Source organism: Larimichthys crocea, chromosome XI (genome assembly GCF_000972845.2).
Source record: "Larimichthys crocea isolate SSNF chromosome XI, L_crocea_2.0, whole genome shotgun sequence".
NCBI classification, from domain to species: Eukaryota; Metazoa; Chordata; class Actinopteri; family Sciaenidae; genus Larimichthys; species Larimichthys crocea.
In genome coordinates this window covers 13,510,203-13,534,083 of record NC_040021.1, presented here as the reverse complement: position 1 = coordinate 13,534,083, position 23,881 = coordinate 13,510,203, and the positions used below count along the sequence as shown (strand labels likewise).

Sequence of the window (23,881 nt, the reverse complement as noted above, 5' to 3'; positions counted from 1 at the left end):
GAACAATTCAGTGACAAACGTTCAGTTATTAGAATCAAAACATTTTTAATTTTTTTTTATCAGTCACCTCAAACGCCTTAAAATAAACAACTTAACTACAATTTTAAATAGCTAAGCTAGTCTGTGTGCGTGTGTGTGTGTGTATGTGTTACTATACAGTGACTTCACACCAAAGCTATGCATGCAGGGAACTGTACATGGCAGTATGTTCATACTACAGTCGAAAAGCTAACACAACACCAGCATTATTACAAACAAAGCAGTGGTTGGTTATAATAAAGTGTCCAAAAAAAACCAAACAAACAATTATTTCAGGTCTAAATAAACTGCACCCAAAACCCAAACAAAGCAAAGAAACTCCAGCATCACTGCTACAAAAACACTTATGGGATAACATTGGTCATTTGTAAGGCATAAAAATATCATCACCATTACAGTCATCATCATTATGAGCATCATCATCAGTCTCACACGAACACTATACAACATATACACAGTCAGAACATAAACATGTTGGAGTCATCATCCAAAACACAGCAGTGCTCGCTTAAAAAAGACATCTGGCTAAGATAATTAAACTCTACAGGGATAATTTAAAAAACTAAGAGATACATGACTAGGAGAACATTTAATGAAGAAGCGTTTGTGAATTTCTCAAGAGGTACGACCAATTCTGTGATTTCACTATAAATAAATGCATCTCTGCTTCTTTTCAAGAAATGTTGCATGATATCTGCTGAATCTGTCCCACATTTCTGTTTTTCCACGTGTACTGTAAGATCTTTTTATCAAATAGAGTCCGTTCAGTTTGTTTGGCAGGAACTGAACTAATTTCCTGCAAACACACTCGCAGTTATTTTGATTTTGTGCACCATTTGTGTTACAGCTAAGGCTAAATGGTTTGATTCTTTTACTTTAAGGCTCTTTGACTTTTTGATACTCTTGGATACTTTTCAGGGAAGCGAGCCAATGATAGCGCATGAGAAAGCTGAGGTGGTATCATGGGAAAGGATTTGTTTGGACCAGGCAGTTGTGTTAGGTATTCTAATGTTTTGAGTCTTGTACACGATAGAATCATCCATCTTTATTTACCTACAGACACTCCCATACATACTGAGACAATATATTCTCCATTATTGCAAGCTATCAATCACACCCACACTTTAATATATACACAATGTACACAGAGAAGATTGAATTCAACAGCTTAAACTCTTTCTAGATGCATGGACCTCCTGGAACGAGTCAAAAATAGCTGTTCAAACTAACGACGTCAGTCACAAATTTAAATGACATTACTGTAATTGCATCTTTGTCATAATGTGACAGACAGGGTGGTGACTATGCTTTCCGCAGAGTGGGAACTTGTTAATTAGAATACAATGTTCTGATGACGTGTAACAACTTTCTGACACTGATTTACACGTTTAAGAGCTGTGAAAATTCAAATTAGGTAATCATCAGGAAGCGTGAGTCATTTTCAACACAGCCCTGTAATTTGAGGATGAAGCACGTCTTGTGATCAGCAGTGAGATGCAGCCTGTTAAAAAAGAGTTTACTGTAAAGCATGGAAAGAAAGAGTGTGACTACAGGGTAATGGGTAAGCTGTATGGGTTGCAAATACCTCCATCCAGATCAAGTATCAGAGCTATTTATAGTTTGATCACATGATGCAGTTGAAGACATTCAGTCACTGCTCGAATAACTGCTCGGTGATTGTCAGATTTAGTGGCAAAGTCATCATGATTTCATTAAACGTGAACCTTGTAATGAATGTTCTGCTATTTTTCAAACACTGTATTGAAGGTGTTTCATAGTGAGAACTCATATTGCATCTTTTTCAGAGCACAATGTGGTGTCAGTATCACAATGGAAATGAAACAGACCATGTGGCAGCAACACTGTCTGATGAATCCAATGATGTTAAACACTGAAATATGTGAAGTGGCAGCGGTGCCAGGCAGCCAGTTCATTGGCAGTGGAAAGTTACACTGGTTCTGGAAACATTGTTGAACATCTTACCTTTTATGTACAGCATTTGCAGAATTTTGTTTTAAATATTAGATCACAAGCCAAAAATACAGAATTAATGTTTGTTACAACAATAAATTGTCCTTCTTTCTTCATTTAATCCTGTCATGTAGGCAGATTTATGTTTTTGTCAAATAGAACAAATAAAAAAATATCAAAAATCACTGTTTACTCAACAAAATACAAACACACTGTATTTCTTGCGACTATTTTCCTTGTCTTCGAATGTCAACCAACCAGCATCATCTTGCCAACAGAAGTCAGCTGATTCTCGCCTCCATTCTTTCTTCATCTTTCTTATTTCATGTCTCTGCTTCTCTCTGTCGTCCGGCGTTTAAAAAGGCAGACAACTACAGGTCATCACAAAGGTCAAAGGTCACCGTCAGGCTTCAGGGAGAGGTCAAACTGTCCGTGTGATCAATCAGATAATATGAGAGCGACCTCTCTCAGACGTCCTGAGGAAGACCCTGGTCTCTGTAGCCTGAAGAAGTGTGCAGACAGACGGGGGAGATGTGGAGATGAAGAAAAGAGAGACACGTTTGAATGCTTGGAGAAATAATAATTGTAAAATCTATTATCTGGATTTCATGGCCCCCAGATAAGAGGCTTTTAAAGAGCAACATGAAATTGCTAAACATTTGTTTTGAACTTCTGACAATAATTTCCTTTCTTAATTTCATTTAATTGAGAGAACTGAAAGCAAAGAGGCTGGCAACAACCAAAAAGGAGCCAGCCTGCAGCATTATGAAATATCGGCTGGCAAGGTTAAGCCATTACCCAGCTTCCCCAAAGAGACAAACAGTACTAATCTGGCTCGTAATATGGTTTCAAATAGATTGGGCACTTTAACTCCATGAAGATGAGATAAAAAAGAAGAAATTTCTCTTATTAATGAGCCAAATCGGAAATATAACAGCTTCACAAATCACAGTGTTTGCTTCACTCATTGAGGTCTGGTCAGGATCAGCAGGCATTTAAATAGTTCTCCTGTTAAACATTGAGTGGAAATCTCTCCTATTAATCTTCACCTCCTGTTTTTAAAGCTCTCCTGTGGACTTTTAGACTACGGTACTAGTAGGATGATGGAGCGATGTTTTTAAGAGGTGATGTACGTTTTGTCAGCATCACATCCACTCAGACGACTGCACACATGAACCTGCATGAACATTTAAGTTCAGTGATACAGTTTGATGAGCAACAGTTGGTGGAGGTTACATGCCATAGACATGGACAACAGTGCAAACAAAACCTCACAGGGTGCCTTTAAATAAATCATGGCACATGTTTGGTAGACATACTTGCTTTAAATTTTAAGTCACATCATCATCCCATCATTCCCATTTTTAACCTGGTGAATATTTCACTTGACCACACAAGGTTAGCTTTCAACTATATTGCATGATCTTCATCATTAAATGGAACAAACTCTGATTAAGATTGTGTCATACGGGCTCTGGGAGCTGGTAGGTGGACCTTGAGATTCGATTTTCAAACTACTGTTTCCAGTGTCAAGAAAGACCTTTGTAACATTTGAACCCACGTCAGCAAGTGTCACTCTTGACTGTAAGACAGTTAAAAGTATTTATGCTAGTGAACTATTTCCAGGGTCAAGAAGAAGAAGAAGAAGAATGAACTTTGATGCTTGAGCTCATGAGATTTTTGAAGATGACAAATATAAGATGTGATTCCAGCACCAGAGATCGTGGGAAAGTTTGAAATGAATGCTTTCGTAATATCTCATACGTCTGGGAAATGTGTTTATTTTTTTTGGCTCACTTGATGGATATTTGACTATTCATTGTTTGTCCACAGTTTCATCAATATGGGACTGTTAGTGAGTGAGTGAGTAAACGAGAAATACCTACCGTCAGAAACTTTGGTTGATGAAGAAGGAGCACAGGGGGAGGAGGAGGGAAAAGACAAGAGACAGAGTTAGTGATGAAAACCATGAGCGTCGTTGTTTAATAAAGTTTAAAAAAAGCATGATCACACAAAAGTTGACAGCATTAACAAAAAACAAGCTTTTTGGACAGAAAGAGACATTTCCACTGAGCGTTCCAGTAACTTCCAAGGGTAAAGAAAAACCTTTTTTCAACCTGAGCTGAACTCACACTAATCAGATACGTTTCACGATCAAATGAACACACATACAGCAACATGACCCCGGTGTACCGGATCGATAAGCAGAAATATGGAGTAAGGAAAAGAGGGAAAAGGAAAAGAAAGCTGAAGAATAAAATGAGGCGGAGAGGGAGACTGGGAGGGTGGGAGTGGGAGGAATAATGTGTGTGAGGGAGACAGAGAGAGAGCAAAAGATATGGTGAGATCAAATAGGAACAATCATTAGACAGAGCAAGAGGCAGAAGGGAAAGGAAATCAGTGGGAGGAAGATAATACCACCATCATTAGATAGATGGAGAAAGAGTAGAGAGAGAGAGGGAGTGGGGTAAGAGAAAGAAGAAAAGATGGGGTGTTTGTCAAGATGGATATGGCAAGCAATAAGACATTGATCATATGTAACCCAGGCTCATTAGAGAGGGGGATGAGAAAACTGATAAATATGCCACATTATCAGAGTGATTCAAAGAGGGACTAGTTGGATAAGTGCATAAATCTCAACGCTATTGTGCTTATGAATAATCTTAGAAGCAAACGGCATGCATGATTTCATCCTGGAGAAACCGGCCTTCAGTGCTGACGGGAAAATGGTTTTCATATTCAGTATAAATATTCAATAAGCCGCTAGCCGGGAGCTCCAACAGGAGTATGGATTGTAAGCAGCAACAGTTGAATATGATGTGTGCCCCGAGGCCTGAAAAACAGTGGGGAGCAGTGAACAAAAACACAGAGGGGGGGGGCGGACTGCTCACTCCCACACACACAATTAACTGTACCTCACACACACACACACAGAAACACACAGATCCTTGCAGGCATGTGTGAAGTAACACACATTTGGTAGCACACACAGGCGGCAATTACCTCACATGGGCACACTCATACACACAAAGGAGACAGTGCTGTGGTAATTCAAAGGCAGCCGGGGTGCAATGAGAGAATAGTGTGTTTGTGCGTGCGTGCGTGTGTGTGTGTGTGTGTGTGTGTGTGTGTGTGTGTGTTCATGCATCATTGCCTGAGGAGAACACTTTCTACTTTCTGACGGGGAAGGCGGTAAAATTAGCCAACCCCTCCATCACACTCTCTGCATCTACCTCTGCTGCTTTCTGTCTTTGTTTCTTATCTGTTTTTGCAAGAAAGTTATTACAACTCTTTAAACAAATGAGTGCTGTGCTGGCAGTGGTTATGCTTCAAGTTTGGCCAAGTTTATAAATCCTAAAGCTTTAAAATGTAGTCAGGCAACATGTCGTATGAACTATTTCAAAACCTGATTTCTCAGTGCTCTCTGACTTCCCCAACCTATGTGTTGCACTCATGCACATTTATTACAACCATAGACAGTATATAATATGGACGTTGTATCTGTGACATCATCCGTAGGTTTATAAAGAGCCGTTTTGAAGCTTGGATTACAGGTGGCTTCTTGGCAGTCATGTCTGCTAATCTAAAAATGGGCAAAGACCTGAGGCAGATATGATGCCTGGGTGCTCAAACAAGCCACCCGTAATGGCATCCACCTGTCAAACAAAGCGGCCAAGCTGTTAATTCTGCGTAACTGTAAGCCTTAATACAATTTGAACAGGTGAGTTAAATAGAAATTCACCCTCAGTACAGTTGTCAAAAACTGAGAAATTAACTATAGAGACCAAAACTGTTTTTTGTACCAGGCTGTAAACCTGGTAGACAACCTCAAGTGGCCATTTGACGAACTGCAGCCACAGAAGTTGTCACTTGGTTCCTGAATGAGATGTAAATGTTTACAAAAATATGTTATTCTTTGTTCAAAACGCCTATAGTTTCCTAAGACAACTGGGCACTGTAATTTAAAGCAAATGTTACTGAAAAAGAAGTAAATATTGTATTTGTTGGGGATATTTTCGACTGCATATTAATAGTAATCTGATGCACCTTTGATGCCACAGACAAAACTCAGTTATACCGTATATAGTTTATGTATATACAGTTATATATATATCATTAGTAGGGTCAGTTCATTGCTTTTTTTTTGGCATTGGTTAAAAAATAGAAAAATATCAGCAGACTTAGGTAATAGAAAGTCAAAACCAGAGTGAGGTTTTACATAAGTATAGTGATTTGCTTCTCACATTGTGAAATGTTTGTAGTTGTTTGGATGGACTCCACCTACTGCATGTCATGTGTGAGACAGACAAACAAAAGAAAAGGAGACAAGACTAAAATAAAGAGAGTTAAAGAGAACGGAAGAAGAAGACTGTCAAAGAGGAAGAGAAATGTAAGGCTCAAGTACTGACTTGCCAGGATGACCATGTCCATTCCCCAGAAGATGCTCATGATCCATCCAACCATGATAACTGCTGTCAGTATCTGGATGAGGGCTGCTGCCACGTTGAGCCAAAACACACAACAAACACCTCGCTCTGAAATCAGCTCGCTGCGAGCTCCGCACAGCACCGTGAATGCTGAGATAAAAGTACCTGTGGAAGAAAGAAACAAACAGTAAAACATCCTGTTACTAAAACAAAAAACGATAATAAACGAGTTTATTAAAAAAAGGTTCAGGCCTGATATGCATATACAACAGTGCATGGTGTGTTTAGACCGACAAAGACTTTAGAGTAGTTTCCCTTTCTGGCTAATTTCTAGTGAAGTCAGACAGCAGACTTTCCACTGAAATAAACCAGAAGAGACGTGTGCTCACCTCTACTGAAAACATGACACAAGTACATTTCTGTGTAATCCGCCCTTAGAGCTAACATGCTCACAATGACTGTACTCTAACCTACTGATGTTTAGCAGGTTATGTTCATCATCTTAGTTTGACACATCTTCCACTCAGCGTTTCTCAGAGTCAATCCTGAAGTGGCAGTAAGTATCTGGCGAGCGGGTGGTGCCTTGGAAAAGAGCACAGAAAGATGCAGACATATCGATGGTCACGTCCACCGAGCTGGAAACAAGATTATCTCTGTGGACAATCCATGTCTGCCTGAATGAAATCCAATATCGCTTCTTATCCTGTTATCTGGAGACCTGGACCGTCCCAGGCCCTCATTCACTGGGCTGTAAGTACACAGTGTGTGTGTGTGTGTGCTGGGTTACACAGAGAAGCATGTGTGTGTCTCATTGCCAATAAATCAGATTATTTCATTACGGCTTGTTTCCATGACAACATTTCCTTAGGAATGAGATATACTGTAGATAAAATATGATTTTTATCCTCTGATGAGTCTGTCTCATATTATCAAAGCCATATTCAGATTTGCCTACTTGGCTTTCATTGCACCAGCATACATTGTTTTCTTTAGTATTATTTCACACCTCACCAACACGAACTAACATTTTGTAAATTTGCTGTATGTTTCCATTAAAGCCAGAAGCCTCGCGCTAAGTTCACTTTTTTCTTAAAGACAATTGATTATTGACCACTGACATCTTATCTTATTTTGAAATATCATGATCTTTCTCTCTGGGTACTCCATCTTCCTCCCACAGTCAAAAGAAATGCACTCAACATCAATGCCAGCAGGGAAAGGCTCCTGATAAGGATAAGAAGTTACAGGATGAATGGATCAGCAGCCGCAGTAGCAGCACAGTAAATCAGTCAACAAAAAATAAAAAATAGAGAATAAGAAAATAGAAACAACACTATTCTGAGAGAGGTATACACATGGAAATCATTTATCTCCCATCATTCATCTAACATACATTCTTTTATATGCAGACACTTATCCTAAATCCTGAGAAGGACGATCCCAAGGCAGCTCTTGAGAAAAATTTGCCATCTATTCTTTTTTACCATCTGGGCCCATTCTTTCATGACTGCAGAAAAACAGACAATACCTCTTAAAATAAAATGTTTTGGACAGAATACAAACAGCACACTTGCGACATTCACAAATATAACAGTGACTCATCATCCAGAATTGATGGATTTGTGGGAATATTCATATTGGATGTGCTAAAGTCACCTCATCTCCTCTACAGAATGCTTTAGATTTTTCATTTACTTCAAATTTTGCACCTAAATCTTCCCACGTAAGGTCAGCAGCAGTTTTATTCTATAATATTTATTTTTATTTAACTCCACATCCTTCATTTCCCATTCCGCAAATGTTTTGTTACTGACCATGAGGTTTGTATAACCGTGTGAGACTTGTAAGACATGCCAGTGTACATTGAGCATCTCTAGAATTGTGACTGTATAAACAACCTTGAGGTTTTTTGCATTACAGCAGTTATTGCCGATAAATGTGTCACTAAACTGGCTGGTTTGATTCAATGAAACACGTCTTTTGGTTCTGTAGTATTTCCACAGCTTTTATTTTGCAAATACTATTCTAAAAGTCTCACTGAGTTTAAAATTCATTTTACAGAAGAAGTGTTTTCTTAGTGATTGAGTCATTAAGTCCAAGAGATTTTTTTCATTTATACAGAATCATAAATTATTCACAGACTCAGCCGATGTTTAAACTTTCCCTCTGGAGGATTTTTTTGTACCCTTGTGAAAATACTGAACTGAATATTACGAATACTGAATGCGTCACAAGAAATGCCTAGTGTGCGTTGTGTGCATCATGGCCTTGGTATTTCTCTTTCTGCTAGCTCCATTTCTTGTCACGTTGGAGGAACTCAAATAACAGAGCAAGCCAAGCAGGTGGGGGGAGGGAGGAACAAGAACGGCCAGGCTGCCAGCTGCATCTTGTTTGTCAGGAGCCAAATAAGACCAAAGTCGACTCATATAGAAGTTTGTTTCTTAGCACTTTTTCTCTCTCAGTCTGTTTCTCTGTTTACATATCCCTCTTTCTAATTAACCATAGATTAGCAGGAGAACTAAAGACTGAGAGCTCTGTCCTACTGAATCTTTCGATGGAAACACAGACATACCAGATATACTAAATTTGTCCCATAATCTCTGACAAATCTAAATGTACACTGTAATATTTACTTTCACATGGCCAACACTGGCCTTATATGGTATGCGTCCCAAAAAAGTCAAACTCTGGAACAAGCACAACAATCCCAGAATAATACGCAGACCCGGAAAAGTAAATGTGGAAGTGGAGAGATGAATGTGGTATTTACTTTTCCTTTCAAGCTTTTGGCCGATGCTCATTTCAAAGCATTTCACAGAAAGAGCAACAGTGGGCTAAAATGAGATTCCACCCAAAGCCGATATGGTCTGATCAGACAGAAATGTTCAGGTCGCAGAGGCCACACCCACCAGCAGATGCTCTGGCTGTTGATGGAGCTGCCCACCTCCAGACATGAGCTATGATTGACGGCAAGCTGGTGGTTGAATAGTTGCACATCACCGCCATCTTTGGCAAGTAAAACAGGATTCATACGGTCTGGCCACTTTCCATTTTTCAGGTGCTAGTCATGTGTTGTGTTCAGTGAACAGTAAGTTTCTGTCAGTAGTTTTGGAATGAATGTTTTTTTTGCTCTATCTGCCAACATGATGATGAACATGACCATTACCCAATTTATCGTTTGGGGCAGCTGTGGCTCACAGGCAGAGCGGGTCGTCCACTAATCAGATGATCGGTGGTTCGATCCCCAGCTCCTCCTCCAGTCTGCATGTCAAAGTGTCCTTGGGCAAGACAGTGAACCCCAAAGCCTCCCGAAGGCTGTGCCATCGATGTGTGAGTGTGTATGAATGGCTACATCCTCAAACCGATGAGCAGTTGGCACCTTGCATGGTAGCCAATGCCATCGGTGTGTAAATGGGGTGAATGAGATATGTAGTGTAAAAGCGCTTTGAGTGGTCGGAAGACTGCTATATAAGTACAGTCCATTTATCTATAAAATGTCAGACAATGGTGGAGAGCAATTTTCCAGACCACAGTGACACCTTCAAATAGCTGGTTGATATTCCAAAAAAGAGAGAAGATATTCACAAATTGGAAACAACAATTTAATAACCGGTTATTTGACCACTTGAGGGCACTGGAAACAAGCTGTAAATGGAACACCTGGATCACCTTTTAGTATACATGATGGACGTGTTAGCAAACGTTTGCCTTTTTAGCAACATTATCATTCGTTTGAAGTCGTGTTTCTGGCAATCTAATGAATGTAAGTTCGATATTAACTCTACATTTAGCTCGCTTTTGGTCATTATCAACTCCTGGGGGAAATATCTGGCTCTTACCTGCTATATACTCTGCTAAATTCACCAGCCGCAAGTTTTAGGCATACAGCAAGGGATACCCATGCCAAGTGTCATTGCTTGTCAAATACTGTGAAGACAGAGGCTAAATTAACTCTGAGCTCTTTGATGCCACTTAGCATACAGTTACCACACTGCTCAGACATTGCTAACATGCTTCCAGTGAGGTCATCTGGAAGAAGCACAAAGGCTTACTACAGAAGACTGAAGGTGTACAGGTGAGATTCACATATCAGTCCTATTTACTGGTTGGGTGCAGTGGGATGCTTTTGTTATGTTAGTGGAGCTTCATTAGTGGTGCCATTCCTCAATAAAAACAGGTCTAATCCACCAGATACAGACATTTTCTGTCAGTGGAAGAGTTTTAAATATTGCAGGGGGGAATAGTACCAACAGAAACTGCCACAGTGGGCTGAAGTGGGCTGAAGGTGACTAGTAAACAACTTTGCTTTGCTGTGCAGTGGAAAAACACTCACCACCATACCAATGCAGCTCGACTGCTCGTTGCTGTTCACAGCATAGGAATGACTCCATCCCAGACTGTGGAAAGACCCTGCGATGTGACAGATTTGTGATAGCTACAGTGGGATTTAAAACGTTTTTAGATGAAAATAGCTGCATGCCAAAAACACTGATGAGAGCGGTGAAACCAAAAACCAAAGAAAACAATCAGCTGAAAGATGCTCAAGCGCTTCACAGAGCTGAGTGGAAACACATCTAATCATTTGATCCCTTTGTTAATATATAAAAAAAAAAGATTACAGCTTTAATTTTCTATCAAATTGATAAATCAGCAAACCTTTTCATCTCTACATTCACTCCATGAGCAGCTCACTGACAAAAGTTTTTAATCAAAGGCCTTATGAAACTCTGAGATCAGCATCAGGTTTACATCCTTTCTCGTGATTCTTCCAACAAAAGCAGAATAATTGTTTTAAACATGCCAGCCGTTAAAGGACATTAAAGGGACAGTTCACCTCATAATGAAAAAGACATTTTTTTCCCTCTCTTGTAGTGCTATTTTTCTATCTATCTCGCTATCCTATCAAGATTGTAGGTGTTGCTGAGTTTTGAAAATGTCTGCCTTCTTTCAAATATCACAGAGATGACACTCGGCCTGTGGTGTTTCAAGTATCAAATGAATATCGTCAAACATCAACAACGTTTCTTTCCAGAAACCGTGTCCAGCTCACTCAGGATAATCTACAGACTTTGTTGTAGGCTGTTTCATGTATGAACTATTTTCTTTCTACCAAACTACGAGTGTATTAATGTGCAGGAGCTAGTTTGGGGAGGTGAGTTTCTAGCTCACCGGCTAGCGAGCTAACCTTACAGCTCAGCCAAAGATGATTACCAGACCATTCATGTTTTGGTGCATAACAAACATGAAGTAAAATATAGGGTAGATAAAAATCAAGTGTTAAAACATATAAATATTTGTATAATATGTTTTTTGAAATGAAAAGGACTATACAGTTTTGTGCAGGAATGTGCACAGTTTTCAGCAGGTAGTGTGCAAAGGTGCACAGTATGCAGAATATTTAAATGTGATATTTTTCTGGTGTAAATACACGCCTGAACCTGCCACTTTAACAGAAATATCCAACATCTTTTGGGAGACCACACCACAGGCACACCACAGGCAATATCAACACAGTAAAAAAGAATAAAAATAATAATTTCACTATTCCACACTTTGTACCTGCCGGCCTCTTACAGCGTCTTTCAAACTGCCCATAATTAATCTGAACAAAGCAAACCATCAAGGATAGCTTGCTTGTGTATGAATGTGTGTAACTGGGTGAAAAAAAAAAGATGGGATATGCACATCACCACTGCAATAAAAAAGGTTTAATAAACTATAAATAAAAACCTTTATTTCTCTAGATTTGGGAAATCTACTCTAACAACCCCCCATGTGTGAAAAAAGCTCTTGGATCCTCCTGTATGTCGAATGTGGGAGATGTGTGTGTGCCTAGATATTACCCAGACTAATGACCATAATTACAAGGAGAACTCTACAAAGCACCCACTGGTAGTGTGGGAGGTTAATGATGGAGTGTAAGAGTGTGAAAGAAAGAAAGAAAGAAAGAAAGAAAGAAAGAAAGAAAGAAAGAAAGGAGACAACACATAGAGAGAGACAAGTTTATTGTTGTGTTAGCGTGGAATATACTTGAAAAATATAATAAATGAAATATCATTGATTGAAAAGTAATTACATTAATTTACTTATTAGGCTACTCAACAGCAAAAGTAACACATCATATTTTAAGACTGTAATCAACCAGAAGCATCAAATTTTGACATGAATACTGTCATTTCATCATATTTTTAGAAATGTATTTAGGAAAAAGTCTTATGGGACAGTGTACATCAACTGTCAATTATTCACTCTCAGGCCAGTGCAGCAAAAATGTGTTGAGTAAGAGAGGGGTAACGGAGGAACATTGCTAATTTTAGCCATACTGTAAGTATATACTCTCTAGAATGCTCACACACTCTTGCACCTGTCTACAGGATACAAATATTTACAGAGGTCTCATACATTCTTGGAGTGTAAAGAAAACACCGCCTGCGCCACACAGCCAAGCTTCCTGTTACAGCTGAGATAGAGCAAAATTTCACCAGCTTTTCAGGTATTTGTTTTGGTAAGCCTGCCAATCGTAACCCACTGCCAAATATCAATATCACAAATTTCCATTTATATGCTACTTCAGTGATATGTGCAACCAGGGACTGATCCAAATATCAGAAAATGCTTTACATATCATACAAAAACAACAGCAGGAACAGAAAAGGTCATGTGAGATATTAAAGCATCTTTTTATCACGCAGGAATATTTATGATTGCATCTCTTGACACCTCTCGTCATTAGCAATTGAATAAGCAATGCAGTCATGTTATGCAATATGCATAAACCTTTATAAGCTACTCACAATAAGGCAACTGAAGTGTTGATCAGAGTCAGAAAACACAATGTGGGTGGTGATTTCCTAAAAAAAAACCCAACATTTTCCATCTGTTCATGAGCATAAACATACAACACACTAGACAGCACTAGACCTAACTCTAATATATCTGTGTGATCTCCAGCTCAAATGTAATAAAGTGCACTCCATAGTGCCCTTTCAGTGGAGAAAACAGCACTCTACAGTGCCCCTCCAGTGTAGTGCCATATATGTTGCCCTTTATTTTGCCCCTGTCTCCCTCAGACAGCCAGAGTCAGACCACTAATGATGAAACGTCTTCATACTGGAGCCTCTTCTTCAGCTTACTTTCATGGTGAGCCTGTTTGGTCCTCATACAGATAAAAGTCCCAAAATGATGATCCAGAGCCAAGATGGCATATGACCACGTAAACTGATGCAGTGTCTCCAGTATCAGATACCATTAATCACACGCATAAACCCATACATCCAAGTGACTTCTACCACCCATACTGTACCGAGAACTAAGTTGTATATTCACTTCAGCTCTCTGGGTCAAAATTCTTTCCAGTCCTCTTATGGTAAAGATCATAACACAACTAGAGCGGTGAGCTGAAGTCTCCTTCACAATAAGTATGTATAATTATTTACAAGCCAGCGGCTCTTTAATCAGTTTACAGCACTGATAGATTTTTACTCGGTTTACGTTGTAGGGACAATGTAAGATTCTAGAAACGAATGTCAGGTAGGATTTATCTAAAACAAGTGGACCAGAAAGAAGGAGGTTGTCAGACTGAATCCTCCAACTTGCTGTCTAGCTCAGGGTGTAGATCATAGTCTTTCTCAAATCTCATATTTGAGGCTTACTTAGGAAAAATCCACCCTGATTTAAGAACCTGCTTTTTGGTTGAGGCGATTTCTTTTTTATGCAAAAAAGCAAATATGAAATGTCAGAAAACAACACATGCCTCTATGTGAAGTTATCATCACTGAGTGTGAAATGTTTTTTTTTACAAGAGTCTGACGTTGACACCAGTAACTGTTGTTTTCTTCCCTACTGTCTCCTGCTGTACCAACATTTGTTTCTCTTAATCATAACCACAATCTTTTCTAACAAGTTCTTTTAGTTCCCTTATCACCTGTTGCTTTAACCATGATCATAAAGTCACCTAACCTTAACAAAGTAGTGATTTTAAACCAAGCCACAAACTTTCCTTAAGCCTAAACCTAAACCTAACCAAACCTTAACAAGTTGTAAGATCAGTTTTTAGTGGCATCAGACCTTTTATGTACATAGACTAACAATGTACTTTTTTCATTGACTTTGTAGATCTGTTATGCTGTAAAGGTGTCAGATGATTTGTCATTTAATGTGTACGCACTCGTTGTATATGTATGTATGTGTAGTAGGGCTGTAACGGTAGCAGATTTTCACTACACAATTATAGTGGCTGAAAGAATTCATATTGCGATATCTATAGAAAATGTAATAAATAAATAAATAATGTTATCAGCACATTTTTATCAGTAACTAAATTTATTACACACAACTATAACATTGGCATCCAGCAATAAGATCATGGACTGTATCTGCGACGTCACCCATAGAACCGTTGTGAAGCTTGTGTACCCGTCATCTTGGCAGTCCTTCATCTCTCACTCCAAGCTAATCTAAAAATAGGCAGATGTGGGGCGTGGGTGAAGCTGGGGCATCTGAATGAGCTGTAACCAGCCGCCTGTGATGACACCCACCTGTCAATCAAAGCAGCCACGCTCTTCATTATGCATAACTTTAAGCCTTAATATGATTTGAACGGCTGAGTTAAATTGAAATTCACCCTCAGTACAGTTGTCATGAACGGGGAAATTAGCGACCAAAACTGTTTTTTGTACCAGGCTGTTAACATGTGTATTTCTGCTGTGAAGTTGGACATTTTAACATGGGGGCTTATGTATACTGTAGCCAGCTTCAAGTGGACTTTTGAGAAACTGCAGTTTCTGACACTTCTACATTGGCTTCAAAGGTTGAAGCTTGGTTAGGGTGCATTACCAGCACCTTCTGTGTGATAGAACAGAAAGAAATGATTAGAGAGGTGCCATATGGCATATGATTAGATATTATCATATGTGTATCAATATTTTAATATAATATTTATTCACATTATAGTTGGTATCGGCATATCATAATATCTGTAGTGTGTATTCATTCATACACCTGTAGTAGATAATGTTCAGATCTGACTTCAAAGTCCAAATTCAATTACATATTTCTTAATTTTATTTTGGCTGCAGGATGACTAGAACAAGCCTCTATTTTTTCAGTCCCAGTCAATTACATGCAAACAGCATTGACACACACACACACACACACATTCACTCTCTCTTTCTCTTTTATACACACGTGCATTGTGTTCAGTTCAGTCAGTGTTGTCATGGCAACTAGCCGCAGCTATTCAATGAAATGTCAAGGCATTCAGGCCAACCTACATGCACACTCTTACGCTGTACACTCGAACACACATGAGCTGTTGCCTTGATGCTTCTCATACATGTTGGGGACAACATGTCAGGGTAAGAGTCCTGCCAAAAGGGGGATGAATTCATTAATTGGGTCATGGTGTTTGCTGACCCTGTATTCCCACACGGCTGTGACATTTGCAAGCACTCAATGATTCGACATTTACTGTAGAAAGCTTGCGACAAAAAGACTGTTGAATGTGTGTAAAAGTGAAAGAAAAGGACGGATGAATAAGAGAAGAGGTTTTTGAATTTGGCACCTGACTTCAGCTTCTTCAGCAGGGAACAATAACAAAGAGATGAAGAAGAGAGGACAAACACAGACGTAAGCCTCCAGAGAGTTATGACCGATAGATCAGAGGTGAGGGACAGAGAGGACACTTATAGATTATTTAGTGATCTATAGCCAGAAGACGTAAATCTTTACCTTCAGAGAAAAACACCTGAGTTTCTTCTTCTCATTTTCTCTGTCTTCTCTTTATACAATGTGATTCTTACTCGCTACATATTTCTAAAATAATCGCTCTTTATTATCTCGTTGTGTGTTGCTGCTTTTGAACCAGTCGCAATTAGTGAATGACCGTGTGTGACTGTCTGCATGTATGAAGATGTCTGAGCCTGATCTCAATGTGTTACTAACACACGAGTCTTTACTGTATCAGTGTATATGAGATGAGTGTGTGTTACGTGACAGTGGATATATGATACAGTATGCAGTGTATTTGTGCCTGGCTCCACAGGCTTTGCCATGTACAAAATGAGGATCAACATATTCATGAGTGTGATGCTGCATGCTTCGTGTGTGTATGTGTGTGTGTGTGTGGCTACCATTTGTTGTTACATAATCTTACTATACACAGACATCCAACCAAGATTGGATTAAGGACTGGAAATTAGATGGAAGAGGAAGGACAGAAGGCAGAGGCGTCCTGACAATAGATGATCTGGATCTGGATCAAAATATACACAGCGAAAGAACGAGACAGATTTTCTTAGAATACTTCAAGCTTGGTTTAAGTCAACACTCTCACTGAGTTATTTGAATTCATCATGTTGCTGTAGCACCGCTACAGATCAAGTTGTATACGTACAAGTTCTGTCAATTTATTTAAAATAGGCAGCATTTGGTTAGTTATGCAAAAACTAAAAGAGAATATCCAAAAATGTTTTTTCAGGTTTATCAAAGTCAACTCAGTGCCCACTTTATAGGTACACCTACAAAATGTAGTACAATCCAATATAAGTAGCTTATTCTACTTTTACAATTATTATTATTATATGAATATATACTATTCATATTAGAAACAACTCTCAACATAATGCAGTCCAGTTTAACACAACTGCAAACTATAACTTCAGTAATAAACATTTTGAGAACAGACATGCAAAGCTCTCAGTGAGATCTGAATTGATGACCCATCGGTTGTAAATAAAAGAAAACTGAAAGGTATAACTATGTATGTATTGCGAAAAATCAAAAAACCTTCTGATGTGATTCCTTGTAGCATAGAATTTTGTGTGTACGTTTTAATTTTACAATTTACGGTTTAGAGTTATTCACTTACACATGTTCTGCATTGGTCTACTGGGAAAATGTTTGTACCAAAAAGGCGTGTATCTCATTTTTTTGCCATTTTAAAAACGTTTGAGAAATGTTTTTAAACTTCAAACTGCAGCATTGTTGTTTTTATAATGATGCTCAATTTGACACACACAAATATTGCGTTCAGTACATGGCAACAACAACTGATTCAAGTTTGATGAAAATGTGTTTAGGCTCTAAACCCTCGATATATATTTAAATGAATACCCTTCTCATTGTGCCAATCACCATTATTATTATCTTTACAAAAGTAGAAATATTCAATTCCAGGTCTGGATGACCACATTTACATGTTTACACTGTGTATCTGTATTGTATATGTTGTGGGCAAACATGTCAGTTTGTGATCTACAACACAAAAAACACCATCAAATGCAAATTATTATTTGGGTGAGGTGGCTAAATGAACTTGTATGTTTACTGGAGAGTGGATCATCTTCTATGATCCTCTAGGAGGCAACACAGAAGACATCGGGTTTAGCATGGCAGGCTGATTAGGAGCTAATTTCTGGAATGAGTTTCTCAGTATCTCATGTTCAAGAGCTAAAATCAGTAGAAACAGGCTGCAGTGTCATAATTCACCATGACAGTATTGATTAAAGCATGTATTCATTCCCTGTTATTGTCTAAATGTCTTCTGAATGGAGCTACAAGCTACTAATTTCACATCTTAAAACTACATTTTCAAGGTTTGTAACCATGATAACGACACAAATGTTGAGTTCCCACAGTGATGATCTTACTGCCGTCTAAATGATGAGACTGTTTCTACCAGCACCGATGACATCTGGAAACCACATTTAGTGTGCATTAACACCTGGCATACGCTGAAGCTGTGTGTATTTACACCCTGACACTCTTATTTCAACACACGGTGTGAATGGGGTACTATCTTTCTTTTTCTCACACATGACTGCTCGCACACAGGAACACACACACACAGACACACATATATATATTAATTTGTTAGTAAAACCTCCAAATATGAGTAAACATAAGTTTCAGAATCTCTTAAAATGAAGTTTCTTGTGTTTTGTGTTGAAACTGAACCAATGGGATACACTTGTAAGTAAACTGGGCACAGTTTAAGTTTATTTTTTGGCTAGACACTGCCTGCAAACTTCCCATGCAATTTTTATGAGCACTCTACATTTCCCTGCTGATATTTATTAGATTTATCTTGTTATTTGCTGGCATGCCTGCTTGCACCGCGACTATAACTCTCCACGTCTGGGTAGCTCTTCCAGTTTCACGGCTGCCCTGTCTCTTGTTTCGCTGTCTTCGAACCTGCATGTGTGTCTCACGTTTGCTGTCTTCTCAACTTTGTTTACTTGTATTTGTCTATTTCTCAGCTCCTCTGACGGTTGAAACAATGAATTACAGATAGAGAGAGAAGCAAAGTGTGATTCCCAACTTACCAAGTCCAGGTATGAAGGTGTTCAGAAACAGACAGATGACAGCCATAGGGAAAGGCATTGTGGGTATCGCAGCCCGGAGGGGTCCCTTCTTCTCCCTGACCTCCACCACCACTCCTCCACCTGCTGTAGGGGCCCCAGCCATGGCTTTGGCTCCAAGATTGCCCCCGGTTTTAATACTGAAGTGCTCTGTTCCCCCTTCTTTCTGTGCCATCTCTTTCTCTGTCTTTTTATCTTCCTGTTTTATGTTTGAAGACTAAAACTAGTCAGTGATGAGGAGGTAAAATAATCAACGTTGACTGATTGTATCCTTCAGAACATTCACTAACAAGTAAAAGCCAACAAGTTGTCTAAAAGCAGTGCAAATCTATGGTGGATTAGTAAAAAACAAAACAAATACTTGCAGAGGAATACAAAGAAATATCCTGTAATATTTTCCTAGAGTCAGCTTTAAAACCTTTGGATTGATCCGAGGGGGAGAAAAAAAAGCTTTTCAGCAAAGTTCAACTAAATTTCAGTGTTCCCTGGAGAGCAGAAATTTCTCTGATGAAATCGCCTCACAGCTGTTTTAAGTCCCACCAAGAAAACAAGTCTAAGACAAGACTGCAGACTTATCCTCATTTAAACCCCTTTGTGAGAGCACTGTATCATCAGAGGTCAGTGATATCTGCCATCTCCACGTCCAACATGTTCTTAAGGAATGTTCAGTCAGTGACAGTTCCTCCTTAAAAAAATCCTCGAAGGACGTACGGCTCTTTTCAGTAATTTCCCCTGAAGTCACTTTCTCCTCTCTTTCTTTCTTTCTTCTCTTTCTTTCACTCAAATCACGCTCAACCCACACACCTCTCCAAGACAAAGTGCACACAACAACCCCCCTTTTTCTACTACACTCTCTCTCTCTCTCTCTCTCTCTCTCTCCCTCTCTTTACCTCCCTCTACTCCCCATCCTCTCCCTCCATTTAAAGGAACAGTGCACCAATCATGTTTAATGAGCTCACATTCAACAAGCCGCTGAATAATAAGGGATTAATGGCTAAATGCATTCAACTCTAATTTACATTATTCGTGTATAGGATGAGCACAAACCCTTGTCTGCTGTAGCTGAATGCTGTTAGATTATATATATATATGTATTTTTACATTTATTGAATTAATTTCACCATTTATAAGAAGTGTAAATGAGAAGAAACAGACAATGTCCTAGAGAAGAGAAACATTTGTCCTCAGTCTGTAACAATAGTTCATTATAAAGCATGTTTTCAAACTGAAGTGTCGCTCATCCATGTCAGTATATAACCAGATTTATAGCTATAAGCACAGATACTGACAGACAAAGAGAGAAACATGAATGAAAGGATGATGGGGAAACAATATAGAGACAACAAGGAGGAGAGAGAAGTAAAAGGAGGCCCGGATAGAGTGGACAGGACGATGGACGATCAACAGACACACAGTGTCAATACCTCAGTAATTATTCATGCAAGCCAATCCCCTAAAGATCAGACGTATCTCTCTGCCTCCTCCTCCTTCCCCCCGTGACTCTGACTTTCTTTTAATTCCTCTCGATCTCACTTTTCACCTCCTCTTCCTCTTCTTCCTCCTCACCTCTTCTCCACTCTGTCGGCCTGAGCTCCATTTAAACACAAGGGGTACAAAAAAACACAATGAAAATCAGTGCAACCTTGAAATGATTCTCAACCTGTGCCTCATCATCTTCTTCCTCTTCTTCTTCTTTTCCCTCTCTCTCATCTCTATTTGGTCTCCTAGCAACCCAGGAAGCTGTCTGTAATTATACAGATGATATTGATCTCTAGGTTTTTGGTCCCTTCTCTCTTCCCCCTCCCCTCCTCTCCTCTCGTTTTTATCATCTCCCTGTCTGACTCTTCCTCCCGTCAATTCCCATTTTAATTTCCTTTTAATCTTCTTTGAAATGAATGAGATAGCTGCTACAGTATAGAAGGTGCCTTCACTTTTTCTTTTCTTTTTTCTTTTTTGTCATGCAAAGAGGCATTATCATGTGTCTGATGGCACAGGACTCTGAGAAATCTGGACCGCTGAACTGGATTGCTCAGCCAAAGGCATGCGGTATAATGTGCTGATGCTTATTACCATGACAACGTGACAAGAAAAGTTATACAGCATCTGTCTTAAAGTGACATTTTGGTTTTGAGTGTTGAAAAATCTAGTTTCTCCTTCTGCACATCTTACAGTAATATCCCTTTATTTGTGTGTGTGTGTGTGTATGTTTGCACGTGTGTGTGTGTGTGGCCTCGGTATTGCCACATTAGTGTCACATTTTTATTGTTAACAATATTCTTGCACAATCAACTATAATCAACTAAACACACTATCTCTCTCTCGTTCTCTCAGGGTTTAATTTATGTTGATCCCATCTGTCAGGAAAAGCTGGCATCACACACCGGTTATTTATATACGTACGTGTGTTCACATTTGTTGTGTGTGTGTGTGTGTGTGCGCCCTCCTGATGACATCCCATTGTGTTCCTTTGTATCATCAGCTGTGCTGTTCACACATCCTTTTCTCCTTTAACACGACATGACTTCCCTATACAAGTGTATCACGGTGGATTGTGTTGTCATTCTTTTTTTCTTTTTTTTATGAGCGACCATTCTTTTATTGTCAGGATAAAACAGCAGGGACATGCCAGAAAGACAGAAATGCTCTTTGAGCTCACCAACATTTGATCTTTTTCAGTGTCAGTGTCTGACTGTTTTATGGCTTCAGTGACCATTAAATGTGTTTGTGTCACTACATCAAATGTATCTTTGTTGACAGACACAAACACTCAGTGTTGATATATATCTTTATGTTGAATTAAGTGCAAAAAAACAAAAACAAAACAGTATTAAGTATTTTTAGGTTTCTATTAAGTTACCTCAAGGATGGGTTATGAAACAGCCTCAATGGTGAGCAAACATTTCTTCTTCCAAATGCCTGCAACTGGATTCAAACAAAAGTCGTCCCCAGCACTGAGTAGTACAAAGGAAGCAAGAGGGGATTTTTCTTAAGAGAATTTTTTGTGTGTGTGTGTGTCTTATGTTGTAGTTTTGGCTGATACTGGAAATGGATCAGCACAAAGAAAAATAAAAGAACTGACTTAAGAACAAAGAAAAGACTAACTAATTAGTTTTTAGGTTTGCTGCATTTGATAAGCAAAGCAAACCCAGCAAAGCTTTCTGTGATTGTGAGGTAACCAACATGGACCAGAAAATCAACCGACAAATTATTTATGACCATTTTTCCGCCCCGTATGTGCAGCATGTTTTAATTACCAAGGCTTTCGGTACCGTTAGCTTGGCTTGGTTAGGCTTTTAGTTAGTTGGAAAGTAATCCCTATGGTCACATCACTCAAACAGAAACATGTCAGGAGTGGTTATTGATCACATGTGATGTTAGTCTTGATGAAAACTCTAAGTTTGAGATTAGATATAAACATAAACTACTGCACTTTGCTGCCCAGTAAAGCTTGGATTGCAGTATTGGTTGTTGTTGCACTTGTAAATAATATTAGCTGGCTGCTGTGTCTTGTGTCGTTGCACAGTTATTGATGTGCTAGAATCTGATCATAACATAATCATAAATATCTGTCCATATTTACAGCAGTGGTATTGTACTTTGAAACTAGAGGTGCTAAATTCCAAAAATATCACTTTCTTTGCATGTTGCTTTAAAGATTAAATCACTGTTTCCAAACCTTTTTGACTCGGGTCACATTTTAGATGTCTAAGAATTGTTTGCAGTTCCAACATGAGAGATTTCCCCTTCTCAAATTATGTGATTCAAATAATGTTCATGGCCCAAACACAGAAAAACGTCCAAGTTTAAAAATAAAGTCTAGGGCCCCAGCCACAACAAACTACCTCAGCTGGCTACAGCTACTATGACTGCATCAATGTTAACAATCTCAGGGGGCATTCTTGTGCTTTATAACTACATTTTGGTGATAATACTTAAATAGGATTTCTGTGATTCTTCCACCTCTGTTGACTATGAAAGCTGCTTGCTTGTGTCCTCATTTCTTTTTGCTACAGGTAGGTCACGCTGACAGTTCTATGCAGTCTCCAAGACTCCCTCGTATCTCATGACTGAGTATTTTCAGTGAATCCATAGCATTGCAATGGAATGATAGTGACATATGGTGGCTTTTAATCATTATTTAGCAAAATGATTGTTGACAATCGTCGCAATTGCAAACAAGAATTGCTCGAGCTGCCCTGTCTGATTTTTATCCTCATTAGCGTGCAAATCTATGCAGCAAGGTCTTACAAAATCTAATCAGGCCATCTCCTCCGGTAGGTCACCTGTGGTGTGAGTGTCGAGCTTTTGTCATGAGCTTTCATTGAGTAATTGTGCTCACAAGATTGTGTACACTCACACACACACATATATAAAGTAGCATGGAGGGTGGGAGGACGTTAAAATTAAAATCTGGGTCTGAAACTATTTATAGAAAAGCTGGGTGATGACGTCGCCACGTTGATGTCATTTGAGGAGTCGTTCTGGGGCGGGAGGAGATTTTCAGGTCAGTTTGTCTAGAAATTAGGAACTCACTGGGATTTAGTGCACCTGTTATCCTTGTCTTTAATCTCCGTCATATATTTTCCCTCAAGTGTGTTTCATTTAAGCATTAACCCCAGACTGAATCCGTCTGAGAGCGCTTAGTTGTCACATTTGACTTAATAACTGACGGCACTGTGGTTTAGCTGATGAAAAAAACAGAGATGACATACTTCAAACACAATCTCACTGAGCTGCTGTTCTCATGAGTGCAATTACAACTGAAATGAAACAATTCCTCATTTTGCTGCACTTGACCCAGAGCAATAACAACCTGGCTTCTGAATCCACTAAGAAAGATTATTTTTGTTTCTTAGAGAAGGTGAAAAAGAGAGAAGAGTGACATCTGCTGGAGACCATGACTTGTCTACACAGAAATAAGTGATGAAAGAAAGTTGGGTTATTTTTCAGACTAACAATTGTCCAAAGACTTAAATCAGACATCAGTGTGATGCAAATCTGAATTTCATGTTCTAGTTTTCTGATGTTTTTTTCTGACCAATTCTGATGTTTTGTATCATTTGACAGAACCACGATGTGCATGAA

General features: G+C 39.0%; 1 protein-coding gene across 1 annotated transcript; it reads right to left on the bottom strand.

Annotated features, from left to right (window-relative positions):
* Positions 1-106: 106 nt before the first annotated feature.
* On the bottom strand, positions 107-19,660 carry stum (stum, mechanosensory transduction mediator homolog). The gene is made up of 4 exons (XM_027284614.1): positions 18,761-19,660; positions 6,420-6,602; positions 3,897-3,905; positions 107-2,512 (listed from the first exon to the last, which is right to left on the bottom strand). The coding sequence occupies exons 1-4, from the start codon at positions 18,969-18,971 to the stop codon at positions 2,478-2,480; spliced, it is 438 nt and encodes a 145-aa protein (XP_027140415.1). The 5' UTR covers positions 18,972-19,660; the 3' UTR covers positions 107-2,477.
* Positions 19,661-23,881: the final 4,221 nt, after the last annotated feature.